Here is a 14,460-nt window from a genome sequence, read left to right as displayed (position 1 = left end):
CACTTCCCAGCATTAGGCTGAGGGTTGTGCCCTGCATTGTCAGGGTTTTACCCCAAGGCGTGGGTCTGTCGCTGCCTTAAGCATCAACCATTTCCAGCCACGTGGAAGGTAAAGCTGAAATAATCCAAGTGTTAAAGCTGCACTTTTCTCCCAGATCTCCTTTCCCTCCCAGAAGCCAAGGCCAGGAGGGAGGTGACATAAAACCCATCCTCAGCTCAGCTTTACACTGGATTTACATTAATGCTCTGTCCAGTCCCAGTTCTCCCAGATGGTACCAAACCCTTCCTTTTCTTGCACCACTTCTTTGCCAAGCTCTTCTGAACTGAAAAATGAGGGAGAGGCTGGCTGTGCAAAAAAAAACCCAGGAGAAACAGCCCAGGTTTGACAGTTCTTTTACTGTATTGGGGTGACTTGATGTTGTATTCCCTATCGCTGCACTATGCCCAGAAATTAGTATACGTGCCTTTCTGTGCCTTTAAACTGAGCCTGAGAGGGGAGAGAGAAAAGTGTACTTCTTCAAAGGAGTTTGTTTTCATGTTCTCAGAACACAGAGATAAAACCTGCCTGCTTCTGCAGAGTGAGGGTGGGGAAGCAGCCTGCTTGCTTTCAGCCAGTTTTTCAGCTCCTTTTTCTTTCTCTGGAGAGAGACAGAGAGTTGAACTTTTGTTTTCCTGGGACTTTGTTTTTCCTTTATTTTTTTTGCTCTGCTGGACGGTTTCAACATCAGAATACATCGGGAGGAATTTCCACCGAGGTCTTGGCCCTGGAGGTGGGCCCACCACCCCGTCCCAGCTCCGAGGAGGGGGAGAGAGAGATCTATGGAAGGACTCGGAAATTTCCCCAGGTTTCTCTCCACAGTCAGAAGTTTTATTATTTAGCATTATTATCCTTTTCCTGTGTGTTTGTTAAATAAACAGCTTTTATCTCTTTCACTTTCCTCCGAGGAAAATTTATTTTTTCCCGAACTTGGTGGGGGGAGGGCTGGTTGTGACCTGCCTTCTCTCAGAGGATATATTTCTAAATTTGCCCAAATCAGAACATTTACCAACAGGCCAGGGTTTTTAGGGCTTGGTGGTTCATCCTCCACAGAGGATCCTAAAGGTCGGGAAACCCCTCTGAGATTGAGTCCAACCATTCCCCAGCGCTGCCAAGGCCACCTCTAACCCACGTCCCCAGCTGCCACATCCACAGGTTTGGGATGTGACTCCACCACTCCCCTGGGCAGCCCCTTCCAAGGCCTGACCACCCTTTTGGTGAAGGAATTTTCCCTTCTATCCCATCTAAACTCCCTCTAGAGCAACTAGAGGCCATTTCCTCATCCTGTCCCTGCTTCCTGGGAGCAGAGCTGGAATCCCCCTGGCTGCCCCCTCTTGTCAGGGAGTTGTGCAGAGCAATAAAATTCCACAGAGGGCTTGACCTTCTTTGGGAGATGCCAAAGCTCCAAGTCCCAAACAAACCTGCACCATTCCTCATTTCCAGCCTGATTTTTCCTCCAGTGCTCCTGAATGAGAAGCACACTTAAAAAGACAAAACTGTGTTTAACCTCCTGGACACTTTTACTGGTTGGGGATCAGTAAATTCTCATTTCTTTGAGGGTCCATGCCTGCTTTATCCCCCTGATAAACACACTCATTACCCTGGGTACGGCTGGGGATGTGCACGAGGGGAAACCGGACTTGGGAAGGCAAAAGCGAGCGACCACCTCGAGCTTTTCAAGATCAGCCAGCAGTGGGATGACATTTCCCTTCTCCAGGAACGTTTGTCTGGAATGAAAGTGATGCCTGAGCACATCAAATCGGGCTGTAATTACCCCATTATCCCTGTGTTGGGTCTGAAGGCCAAAGTGAGATAATGTCAGCGGAAAATGCTTCCCCCCACAGCGGGAAATCATTCCCTCCCCAGTTTCATTAGGGGATACCAGGCTCAGGCACCTTTTGCTGCAAGAAGGAGCAGCCTGAAGCAACACCTCGGCTTCTCCCTCAAATCCTGCTCCTTAAATCTGCCCCTTAGGATGGGGACTGGGGAGAGAAGCGCTTGGGACGGGACCAGCGGAGAGAAAAGGGCAGAAGAAACCTCACCAGAACGTCCTCATGTCCTCAGCAAGACACTCATGGCAATCCTGATGTTCTCCAGGCCAAAGACCACCCCTGCTCCCTGGACCATGTGCCTCAGACGAAGAGGAAAGTTATAAAACATAAAATAAAATAAAATAAAATAAAATAAAATAAAATAAAATAAAATAAAATAAAATAAAATAAAATAAAATAAAATAAAGTAAAATAAAATAAAGTAAAATAAAATAAAGTAAAATAAAGTAAAATAAAATAAAGTAAAATAAAGTAAAATATAAAATACAATAAAATAAAATACAACATAAAATACCATAAAATAAAATAAAATAGAATACAACACATTACAATAAAAATACAATAAAACACAATAAATAAATATAAAAAAATATATAAAATAAAATATAAAAATACAATATAAAAATACAACACAATACAATAAAAATACTATAAAATACAATAAATAAAATATAAAATAAAATAAAATAAAATAAAATAAAATAAAATAAAATGAGGAGGGATTTTGTATAATTAAATGGAAGTGTTAGCACAGTTTTGCCCAGGCAGCATGGGCTGGAAAGAAAAACCTCCTGCCCATCAGCAGCACAGTAAAACTGCCCAAATCCCACTTCATTCCCATTAATTGAGGGGGGCAGGAAGAGTCACATGATGGGGCACTAAACTCATGGTCACAGCTGCCTTAGCAAGGAAAATATTGGGCAAGTCCCTGGATAAAAAATGATCTCATGGGTCAGCACCTTAACAGATAAAACACAGATCAGGATATGAATTATGGACAGCCAAAATACTGGAAAACAGAATGGATCAGGTCTTTACACAGTGGGTTTTTAAATTTCCAATAAAAGGCAGGCCAGAGGGTCACTGCGTTTTCTCTGCTCTTGGTCTTTGCTGAGTTCTGGAATGCAAAACAATCCACTTTGGAGAGCCAGAGGAAAGCAAACACTCCGCCAGGATTTTAGCAGGTAAATGAAGTCCCACAGGTAATTGTGTCAGCCTGACATCAAATCCTGCCCGTCCTTTGGGATGCACGAGCCTCCATTTAATTGCTGGAAGAATTAAGGCGAGACAACAAATGACAACCCACAGGGCCCCCTATGGAAAACAGATCTCGTGGAATGAGCTTAGCAAGTTTTATTAAATCACCTGCAAGCTGGGCTGAAAAAAGCATTTGCAGCCATGTAATGCAATCAAAAGGCTGCTGGGAAGTGGCTGAGTCACAAACTCGAGCTCCTTGAGAGCATCTCCAGCTCCAGGGGTTTTCATCCTGGCGCAGGGGGGTTAAAAGTGAGGGAAAAGCGCTCGGGAGAAGCGTGGGAAGGACAGCAAACAGCCAGGGCAGGATGAGCAGCTGGGCCGGGAAGTTGACAGATTCAGGCTGGAAATGTGGAACCAGTCTTTAAGGCAGAGCAATTAGGGCAATTAATGTTCCCTGCAGCTCGCAGGGACCGCGGGGCCGCCCCGGTCACCGGCAGGGTTTGGAGCGGGATGGGAAGAGGGTGATTTTATTAATGACAGAAATGCACCAGTGGAAACAAAACCTGCACAGAGGCCACGGGCTCAGCTCCTGCAAACGGGGCTGGATGAGCACGGCCGGCCCCAGCGACCTCCTGAGATTCCCCCTTTGGAGCTGAGATTCCCCCTTTGGAGCTGAGATTCCCCCTTTGGGCCTGAGATTCCCACTGATGGAGCTGCAGCGCTTCCCCTTCATCCTCTGCCACCCAGCATCTCCCAGCCCCGCCAGAAGAGCTCTGAGGCAGCCACAAATGGGATTTTAAATCTCTCTTCCCAAATCAGGGTCACACTCTGGATTTACAGATGCCGCCAGCCCAGCTTCCTGCAGGCTGGAATGGGGATGGAGGGAATTATCAGCTCAGTGTTCCCCCTCACCATGTGAACGCCATGAGCATAACACCCACACAGGGAGCTGCTGCTTCCAGTTCCCAGGGAATCACAGGCTCGGAGCAGGGTCAGGAAAGGAGTCACTGGGGCGAAACCAGCTCCAGTGGACTTTTTATGGGCTGCCTGGGCAGGAGCCATCCAAGAAAAGCTGGCTGGGGAGATCCGTGGCATAGAAACTTCCATGTCAAGTTTCCCCCTGTGTTTTCCTTTTGATTTAAAGCTTTTAAAAGAGAGTTGTTTTTTCGCTACTGAATATTTGGCAACAAAATGAAGGAGAAGGAGAAGGAGAAGGAGAAGGAGAAGGAGAAGGAGAAGGAGAAGGAGAAGGAGAAGGAGAAGGAGAAGGAGAAGGAGAAGGAGAAGGAGAAGGAGAAGGCTCCCCAAAATAGAAATCAACCAGCCCAACAAAAAATATGGGAATCAGCTGTACCTGCTTTTAATCTCAGAGTAAAAACTACAATTTAAGGGTCAACCCAGCCAAAAAGGTGCAAGAGACAGCAAGCAGCAGCAGCAGGAACTGGGTGTGTGAGACACAACTGTCCCAAAATCAAATGGTCCCTGCAACTCATGCTTTAGGATGGATTTGGCTGCACAGACTCAGGAGAGATAAATCAGAGCCCAAAACTTCCCTAAAACCGGCCTTCAGTTGACCCATGGCACCATTTCCACTTCCCTTTTTGCTTTTCTGCCTCCAAACATATGGATTTATGGAGTAAAAAAATTCATATTCCTAATACCCACACCAGCTCAACCTGTATTTTCCCAACATCTTCCCCTAGAGGAGCAAGTTTCTGGTTGAAGTTGCAATGAGCATTCTCCTATCAAAAGATAAAACACTTTGAAATTCTTATTTTTTTAAGTGATTATTTTAATGTAACAGAGGGGAGGGACAAATTTCAATTCGGCTTCAACTCTCTCTGCCCCAGCAGTGCTGAGAAATGTGGGGAAGAAGATTTAAAAAGTCAGGGTTTCTGCAGGGGAGAGCAATTGCTCCGGTCTGTGCTTCCCAAAAGGCAATCCAGCCTTTTCCCTGGGTTGGGCATGTGATCATAAACCTGCAGATCAAAGTGAGAAACGTGCTCCTGGCAGGGAGAGCCCAGCCTTGCATTATGGGATGAAAGGGAACATGGAGATTTTACCCTTTACTTGACACAGATTTCATAAAGTAGCATGAAAATCAATGGGGGGAGAAAAAAACCCCCACAACCATCACCTTTTATGCTGCTTTCATTTTAGTAGTTTAATTTTTTAAATATTGAGCAGTCCTTTTCTGAACTACAGAGAAGACAGCAATAAGGTAGCCGAGGAGGTGGCTGCTGTCTATTGATAGAACACACTCTCACTGTCATTCCACGAAAATTTCCCCTCTGAGAGCTGATTTGGGGGATTTTTTTCCTGCCTCCATGCAGGCTGAAATGGGCATCAGAAATGCCATTTCAAGGCTTTGTGAAACGGGTGAACACAAAATGCAGAAAAAGCAGAATCCCAGACTGGTTTGGGTGGGCTGGAAGATGGGAAGCAAAACCCCCCTCGAGATACAGCCCTGGCGCTGCCAAATTCTCCCAGATCAAGCAACTTCCCGGTGCTTTCCCCACCCTCCAGGAAGCTCCTTCCCAGCTTTCCTCCATTCTGCCTTTCCAAACTCCTCCAAACCTTCAGAACCTTGCCCTATTTCCACAGGCACGGATTTATTTTCTCTTGAATGTCAAAAAGCCCATGAGCTGGAGCAAGAGGGGATGTTGGATGTATTTATTGCTTCCAGCTTCCTGATTTTCTTTAAAGACACATTTTAATAAAGTGTAGCAGCTACCCAAGTGTCTCTCCCTGCCTCTTTCCCTGCTCCACAGTCACTTCTGACATTCCTTAAAAACAGCCCAGCTGGAAGCCACCTTTGGGATGCAATTTTAAGGGATCACTTCCTGCTTTTCCCACAGACCCCGGTTCTTAAAGTTGAAATTTTGGCTTAATAATTACAAGCACCAAAATTTTGTGTTGAGCCACTCAGAGGATTTGGGTGTAGTTCTTTGGGGTCTCAAGGAATTATTCCCAGTTATCCTTCCCACTTCCACACACCACAGGAAAAATAATACAGAGCACGGCTCCTCAGAAACTGAAGCATTAACGAGTTAAAAAAAGTTAAATATTGTCAATACAGGGCAGATACAGAAATGGAAAGTGGAATTCCGAGATTCAGGATCTGATCCCTTATTGCAAACAGCTCAACAGAACTTTTTGGTTTGGTTTTTTTTTTTTTTAAGCAGAATTTTTATACTTGAAATCCTGGTGGTGGTTTTTCACCTGGGAGGATTTTATAGAAACTCCCAAGAAAGAGTAAAATGCAAATGAAAACAACTCAGGATTCCAATTCTGCTGTGCTTGCTGCAATCAATCAATCAATCAATCACAGCCTCCTTTAGTGCAAACTTTGGGCCAGAAATCCCAAATATTAAGATACTTCTCCTGAACCTGTTTCCCAGCTGCACAATTTCCTTCTGGGCATTTTATATTAAATAATCCTTTGTTTTCTCCCCCTGTGGCTGCTGTTTGAGTTTTCCATCACCCCACCAGCCTGTCATTAATTTCCCACCATCAGCTGGATGCTTTCACCCCATTTCACACCTTAAAATGTCTCAAAACCAGGACTAGCCAAGAGAATCACTGCCAAATCTATTTACACTCCTTTGAGCCAAACAGAAGAGATTTGATCCCATTATCAGAGAGCTTCTCCCCCTCTCCTGCAGCAATTTGCACAACCCTCAGGCTCAGCCCCCAACACGAATTTAATCCAAAAACTGAATTTAAAATTTAAAATTATTTTAATAATTTATCCTTGGGTGTCCCCAGGATCATCCCAGCTCCTGCCACCACCCACGGCCTGGGCTCAGCCTCCCTCCCTCCTTTTTTAGCCTCCTCTTCCTCGTTTGTGACTACAGAGTTTTATTACTAATGGAACAAAAATGCTCCAAGAACACCCATGAGCGAGACACGGAAAAAAATCTATTAAAAAAAACCCCTCCAACCCTCATCTTTTCCACTCAGGAGGTCACAGCAGAGGGGAAAGCTCTTCAGGAAGCCCCGTGCCAAGCTCTGTTAGAGATTTTCCAGGACCTGCATCAGCTCCACAACCAAGTGGGTATCTTGGGAAGGCTTTTTCCTGAAGTTTCTCATTAGGAAAGAGGCACTCTGAGTTTTGTTTTAGTCCTTTCTATGCCATTTTACTCTGATAAGACTTCACCACCCAGGGGGGATTTTCACTGGAGAATTACCTTTTCCGTGGGACGATTCTGACAAAAGTGACAGAACAATTCCTACAAAAGTGACACAAAAAATTCTGACAAAAATGATCTTAAAAACCTGACAAAAATTATATAAAATAGGCCAAATCCAGAGTGAATAAGGCCAAGCAGTTTTACATCACCACATCCATGTGCCACTTTTAAAAACGCAGCAGCAAGAGGGACACTGGACCCTTTTTCTCCTCCAACCCAAGTGACACCCACGAGCTGCTGCAGAAAAACAGCACAATCCCAACTCCCAACTTTCTGTGTTTTTATAAATCCAGTCCAATCAAAGATCTGGGAGAGAAAAGCAGTTCAGGGTGGCCTTGCCTGGGAGCACAGCTGAGGTTTAGAGCCCACATGTAACCAGGTTTTCAGGGATTGGGAAGCAGAGCTCCGGGCAGAGGGAAGGTGGGGGATGCAGAGATCTGGCAGCTGCCTGGGAATCTCTGGGCCTGTGGTTTGGTGCCCCAAGGGAGGCTCCAAAAACCTTCTGACTTGAGGCATTTAAAAATAGGCCGAAGAAAGAATTTGGGATGACGCCGCTGGGACGGAGCCTGCGTCAGCCAGGGATGGGCACTGCCTCATTCCCTGCCCAGCCCGGCCTGTCCCACTCCTGCTGAGGGCAGCCTTGGGATGTGGGTGCCCTTCCTCGGGGTACAACTGAGAAACACGCAGCAAAGCCAAAGCGTCCAAGTTTTCATCCCAAACCACCCAGAAAAATTATAATCCTGCCATCTTGCCCTTCTTTTCTTCACCAGGACCAGGGATCACATCGAATAACTGAATTTTTCTTTCATTTCACATGTTTATATATAAATTAATCATTTTTAAAAAAAAATTCAGATGTTTATATATTAATTAATACCTGTTTTGCACTATTTCTGCAGGAGGTGGAAGAGCAAACTGAGTTTAGGTGCTTTTGCTGTGCTGCCCTGGCAGTGATGCCACTGTGCCCATGAGGAGGCACCGGAGGGATACAGTGGAAGAGGTGGATTGGATCAGCAGGGCTGCTGGTGACAGACAGACAGACAGACGGACGCCAGGCTGTACCCAGTGGAAAGGCACCATCTGATGCCCTTTGGGAGCCAAATTTCCCCCCATCCTGGCTCGATTTTCAGGTCTCCTGTAAACCAAAGGGAAGTGATGCCCAGGGAAGGGGGGAGCAGTGAGTTCAGCCCATTAAAAATTAAAAGACAGGAAATTATTTCCATTGATTAACTATAAACATTTGCTGCTCTCCCTTTCTAAAACCCTTCCGTGCTTATTTGTCTGACCTTGGACTTCTCGAGGGGCTGATGTCACACCTCTCCCTACAGTGACAACCCCCTTGTCCCCTCCATCTTCACTCAATACCCTCCACTGCTTCGTGCCACAAGTTGCTCCATCCAAAAGAGCAGGGAGGAGTGAGCAAAGAGGCTGTCTCCCATTGCCATCCCTCTCTTTGGAATATTTTCCAGCTCTCCCCAAAGTTAAACAACCCTGTCAAATCCCCTCTGTGTTTCCCTCCCTTGGAGCAGCCACACGCTCCCGTCACAACAAGCAACGAGAGCAGCGCTAATTCCTCCTCTGCCAATATAATTCCAGCTAATAAAATCCTTCTGATCTTTGGTAGGGATCACCCAGGCCTGAAGCATCCAAGGAATTTGCTGTTGTAGCGCATCGGGAGCGGCTGGGACTGGATTGGGGATGGGTAAATGAGGAAGAGAGGCGTTTTTAGAGTCGTAATTAATGTCAAAATCACTGTTATCCTTCCTCTGAGCTTTGCAAAGTGATGCTGACCCTTCCAGAGAGAAAGAGCAGACTCGGATCCAGCAAAAGCTCCCTGTTTGAACTATTTCAGACATAGCTGAGTGGTGTCAAATATTGCACAAGGACAGTCCCAAACTGTCCTTCTTTAGTTTGAAGGCTGAAGTGTCACACACTTGTCTCCCACCAGTAAAAAGGTGAGGCAAAAGCCCCTTCTGCAGGCTGCCCAGGCCCCGAGGGAGGGCGGTTCCAGGCAGTGGGGAAGCAGCTGGGTTGTTTTTCACGGGCAGGCTGAGCGCAGGATCGATATCGCTTTAGTGGCTGGCAGCTGATGAGATCATGGCTAAATTAACGCGGGCAGGCAGCTCAGTTCCCAGAAAGGGGCTGAGGGAGGAAGGACACGGCTCCAGGGAGGGGGAACATCCCTCCTGCCATGCTCAGGGGGTGGAGGCCATCGACAGAGCAGCTCCAGGGGTGGTGGAGATGTGAGACAAAAGTGCTTTGGGGGGGAAAAGTAATGGAGAATTACAGGGCTGTGCAGGACGTCTCTGCTTTAGCCTGGGGCAGCCCTGGCCCAGCTCTAAAGGTGACTTTGCCTTGAGTTTTGGACTGGAGACCTCCCAGGCTGCCCAGTTTTTACCCTGGTCATGGCTGGTCCCAGCCTGGGCAGGACCCAAACCCCAGAGATGGACTGATCCTGCCACAGCCATCAGCAAACACCAGCTTAGCCCAAGTTTTGCTGCATAAAGTCGAGGGCATCCACTCCAATCCTCTATCCCCGGTACCACAGAGACCACCCAAAGCCTTTAACCCTGAGTTTAAACACCTTGGGTGATCACAGTCCCTCAGCAAAGCGTCCCCCAACACCTCAGGGAAGGTGGAAGCAGGAGAAGCAAGGATTCATGCCTGATTTTATCTGGAAAACCACCTGCAGGAGTACTGGTCCAGGGCTGGGAGGCTGAAACCACAATACACCCCAATACCTCGCCTTAAACGTTAGGCCCCACTGCCATCTTGTGGCAAATGCTTCCTGAAATAAAGTAAGAAAAGGGGGGAAATCTGTTAAAAAGTTGCAGAGAAAGTTAGGGAGCCAAGGAGGATGGGTAAATTACCGGGACCAGCGTGTGGAAACTCATCTGTCTCAAACGCTGCTGAGCCTACAGCACTGTGTCAGACTCAAAGCAGCGTGGAAAAACCCTGGGATGGCACGGCCTGAGCTGCATTTGGGAAGTTGAGGATATAACCACACACAAAAAGTGGAATTGCCTGCAGGGCCAGGGCTTCAGGCACGGCTCTGGCGCAGCAAAGATTCAGTCGCTATTCCAAAAACGTTCCCAAAGTCGTTTTGCGCCGCCCGGGTTTGAAGGTAGCTTCTCACCCCAGATAAGCAGGATTTAGCTGGAATTAGATGTTGTGCCTCGAAATTAAGGCAGGCAGCCACTGGAATTTCCCGGGAGGATGGTTTGAGGTGGGATTATGGCTCAGGTCAATCACTCCCGGGGCACAGAGCACCTCTGGGTGCTGAGGAGCCACCGATGAGCACCCCTGGGTGCAGGGACAGGCAGGGCTGATCCAGCTCTTAGGCCCGGCTTTGCCACACCTCAGCATTTACTTTGTGCATCATTGATCATCTGCAGTGCCTTTGCTTAGCAACTGGGGATCACTTTAGCAAAGTGCCTGGATTGCTGCATCATCCACGGATGGCTCCCACCCCGCCAGGAAAAACAGGGACAAGCTGGTTTTCCTTCTTTGGATTGCCATAAGGGACTGGCAGGTGCTGGATCAGACAGCCCCGAGGCCTGGTGTGATCTGAAACACTCCCTGGCTGTGGGTGAAAGCGAGTAAAAACTCACTGAGCATAAATAAATTAAGGAATCATTTACAAGAAGTGGGGCTCCTCTCTCAACTCAAATCTCTGCTGGCAGGAACGGATCAGGGAAAGACAGGGAGGAATTATTTTGACAACAGGCACAGAAAGCGGCTATTTTGAAAGAAAATCTAATTTACAGATTGATTGTAGATACATGGATAGCTCTATACACCTGGCCATCAACACAGCAATGCTTTCTGCCATTAAAATTTGTATTTCTGTGTTATCAGGAGGAACAGCAGCATAAAGACACACATCCAGACTGAAGATAACACATCCTTCAACACCTTCCTGTTTTCACATCCCCTTTCTTTGGATCTCTGCAAGTCTTTGCAACTCTGACCTTGCTGGACGTGACAATATGCGTTACAAGAGGCACAACATATTTAAAACAAACCCCATTCTCTGCTTTCAGCTGGGATTTATCCCTGTTTGAGTTCCTGTCATCCCGTAGTTTGCTGCTTTCAACTCCTTGAAAGTTTTCCATGTCAGTGTGTATTGCACACAAGTGTGCCCTAAATAAATCCAATTATATTGTCGATAGCTACATCTTTATCTTCAGAGATGAGAAAGCGTTTGGAGGTTGGTCTCAGGTAAAAAGGTTTCTGTCGGCATTCAGTTGAAAACAGACAGGTCTGAACATCCCCTTGGGGGTTTTATGGCCTGGAAGTTGCCTGTGGGTTTTGGAAAAGAGGTGCTCCCCATCCTCAGCCTCGCAGGGAGCCGAGGACCTGCGTGAGGGAGAGCTGGGATGCTGCTGCTGCCGCTGGAGTGCAGGCAGGAGGCTGCTGGAGGTACATGAGCTCCCCATAAATAAATCAGCCGAGTGCTGTCAGCAGTCCTGAGGTGCCAGAGCCAGAGAAAGCCCCGGGGATGCTGCGGGGAGCTGGCACCAGCCAGAGCCATTCCTGCCTCCGGTCGGCATCGGGAGCGGGGAGAGCTCGTCGTGCTCCTGGCACAGGCCTCTGCAGCACAGCCCTGTGCTCCCCAATCCCAGGACAGCACCCTGGAACTGGATCAAGGACCCAGACACTGCTAGGAAAGCACACCTCGATCTAACCCGTGGTGGGGAGGGATTTGGGGGGAAACAGGGGTAAAAGGGAGCTTGTGGGTGCAACGTGCTCAGCACACCACGGAGCCGCCCGCCGCTCTCCCAGCAACGAGATGGGAGAAGAATTAAGTGGAATTAAAGGAAGAATTAAGAATTAAAACCCAAAAGCAGTCCCAGACTGGCTTGGTTACCATTGTCATGGCTACCATGAGCGAGGCTGAGGCATGAGAGATGCCAGGGGACAGAGTTCCAGCCTGGAACTGCCCGCAGGCCCCACCAGGAGTTTTTCCTGCCCACTGAAACATCATCTGTGGATGATGGGAACGGTGCAGGATGGGACAAACGACCTTCACAGCATCACATGGACACAGCTTTTCCTGGAGCTGCCCAACCTGGGAACAGCACGGGAAAGCCTCAGGGCAGGACTAAACCTCGCTAGAGCCATGAGCAGGTTTAACAACTTCTAAATAAGTGATTACACAGGGTGGGGGCACTGGGTCCCTGCCCTCACCACAGGTGCCAGGTCACTGTCACCTTCCCTGTGGTAGATGAGGCTCAGGAGGATCACTGCCTCCAAAAAAACCAACAGCAAAAGGAAAAGTTGGACGTGGGTTTCTTCTCCATCCGCAACACCTGGCCTCTGCCTTGGGCAGGGGGGCAAAGGGATGTGCTGCCGCGGGGAAGGACGAGTGGACGTGCTCTGCTCACACTCACACACCTTCGTGGGCACAGCAGTTTGCTTTATTAAATCACCACAGGCAGGGAAAAGAATAATAATTAATTAAAGAAAGCCCAAAGCCAAGTGCTCGTCGTTTGAGCAATAGTCTCGTTAACGAGCGGCAGGTGAGGAGGAAAGGGCTGGAGTTTGGGAGTGGACTGAGGCGAGCACTGTGGATTCACACCCACACACACGCAAATCCCGTCGGGAAAGGCTCTGCTGAAATAAATCGCTGTGCACAGAGGACACGAGAAGAAGAAGCAGCAGCCACAGCTTCTGCCCAAGCAAGGTGACCGCTGTGCTCACACACAGCTTCTCCACCGCACTCAACACCCTCACAGCTTCTCCATCACATCAACCTCCCCAGAAGGCAGCACAGCACCACGCTCCCCAGTTTTCCCACACGTACGGAAGCAGGAGAGTCCCCGAGACCCCACGGCTGAGTGATGCAGACTCCATGCTCCCCCCAAAAAACCCCTCTGTGGGTGCCTGACACCGGCATAGGGGAACAGAATCATAGAATCCCTAGCGTGGAAAAAGTCCTCCAGGATCAGCGAGTCCCACCGGGATAACAGGAGGCAAAACACCGGTGCAAAGCCCGCGGGTGGAGCAGCGTGGGCTCTGCTTTTTGGGGAGGAAGGGGTCGGGAGAGGGGGGCCGGAGCGAGAGGCAGCACCTGCCCCGGGAACGGCGCTGCCGGGGGTGCTGGCGGCTCTCGAGCAGACACCGAACAACTTCCCGGCCCCGCCGCAAACTTTTCCCAGCGCCGGGAAGGCACCGCCGCCCCCCCGCGCTCCGGCCGAGCATCCCCCGAGAGCCGCAGCGGAGCCGCGGCAGGGAAGGGAAGGGAAGAGCGAAGCGAGGGAAGGAGGGAGGGAGGGAGGGCTGTCCGATCCCCCGCAGGGCTCCTTCCCGCGGCTCGGAGCCGCTCCACGCCCCGGGCACGGTCCGTGCCGGGGATCCCAGGCGGGGGGACGCGGTGTCCCGGCCGCCCCGCTCGGGAACGGGGTTCGCGGGAGGGGGGAAAGGGGGTGCCGTCCGTACCTCTCGGCCTTGGTGAACTTGCGGAAAGCCTGGCGGAGGTCGTGGAAGGAGCGGTAGGTCTGCGGCTCGGCCGAGATGCCCTGCGCCCGGGTGGTGCGGGGCCCGATGTGCGGGCTGGGGGCCGGCAGCACGGACTGGCATTTGTGCAGCCGCCGCCGCAGCTCCTGGATCTCCTCGTCCTTCTCCCCCAGGCGCCGCTCCAGCTCCTTGATCCGCTCCTCCTTCAGCAGCAGCAGCTTGGTGAAGTCCCCTTCCAGCTCGGTCATTTTGGGGGTGCCGGGCCGGTCCCGCTCTCATGGAGCGGCTCCCGGGCAGGGGCAGGGGCGGGGGTGCGGCTGCGCCCGCCCCGGCTCAGGGCAGCGGCCCCGGCATCGCCCCGCACCCGCCGGCCAGCGCCGAGCCGGCCGAACGGCGAGCGAAAACAGCCCCGACACCAGCGGCAAACAAGGGAAAAGACGGCGGGGGGAAAAGGACAAGAAAAGGGAAAAGAGCTCTTGTGCCACTCTGCGAGGCTGGGATCCTGGAAATAGCAACAATTACCATGTGATCGCAGGGTGACGCAGCTCCTTGTAACTGGAGCCGAAGACTTGGGATTCAAACAAGAACACTTCATAAATATTAAATTGCCTCCTGCTAATGAGCCACGTGGAGCCGCCCCCCGGCCCGCCCGGCCCGGCCCCCGGCGGCTCAGCATCCCATTCCTCCCCCTCCAGGAACTCAGCATCCCATCCTTTCCCCGCCGGGAAATCAGCACCCCGGCT

The 14,460-nt window shown here is 49.8% G+C and overlaps 1 protein-coding gene across 1 annotated transcript in view; it reads right to left on the bottom strand.

Moving 5' to 3' along the window:
• Positions 1–14,063, bottom strand: part of PRKG1 (protein kinase cGMP-dependent 1) — a gene marked incomplete at both ends in the record, with an annotated part of 370,579 nt that extends 356,516 nt beyond the window's left edge. The window contains one exon of the mRNA XM_082285730.1: positions 13,700–14,063. Within this exon, the coding sequence (XP_082141856.1) occupies positions 13,700–13,965 (266 nt within the window). The remainder of the gene's footprint in view (positions 1–13,699) is intronic.
• Positions 14,064–14,460: the final 397 nt, after the last annotated feature.

This window comes from Coloeus monedula (assembly GCF_965178545.1).
Source record: "Coloeus monedula genome assembly, chromosome: 8".
Lineage (NCBI taxonomy): Eukaryota > Metazoa > Chordata > Aves > Passeriformes > Corvidae > Coloeus > Coloeus monedula.
The sequence above is the reverse complement of the archived record's forward strand: the minus strand, read 5'-3'. Positions and strand labels throughout refer to the sequence as shown.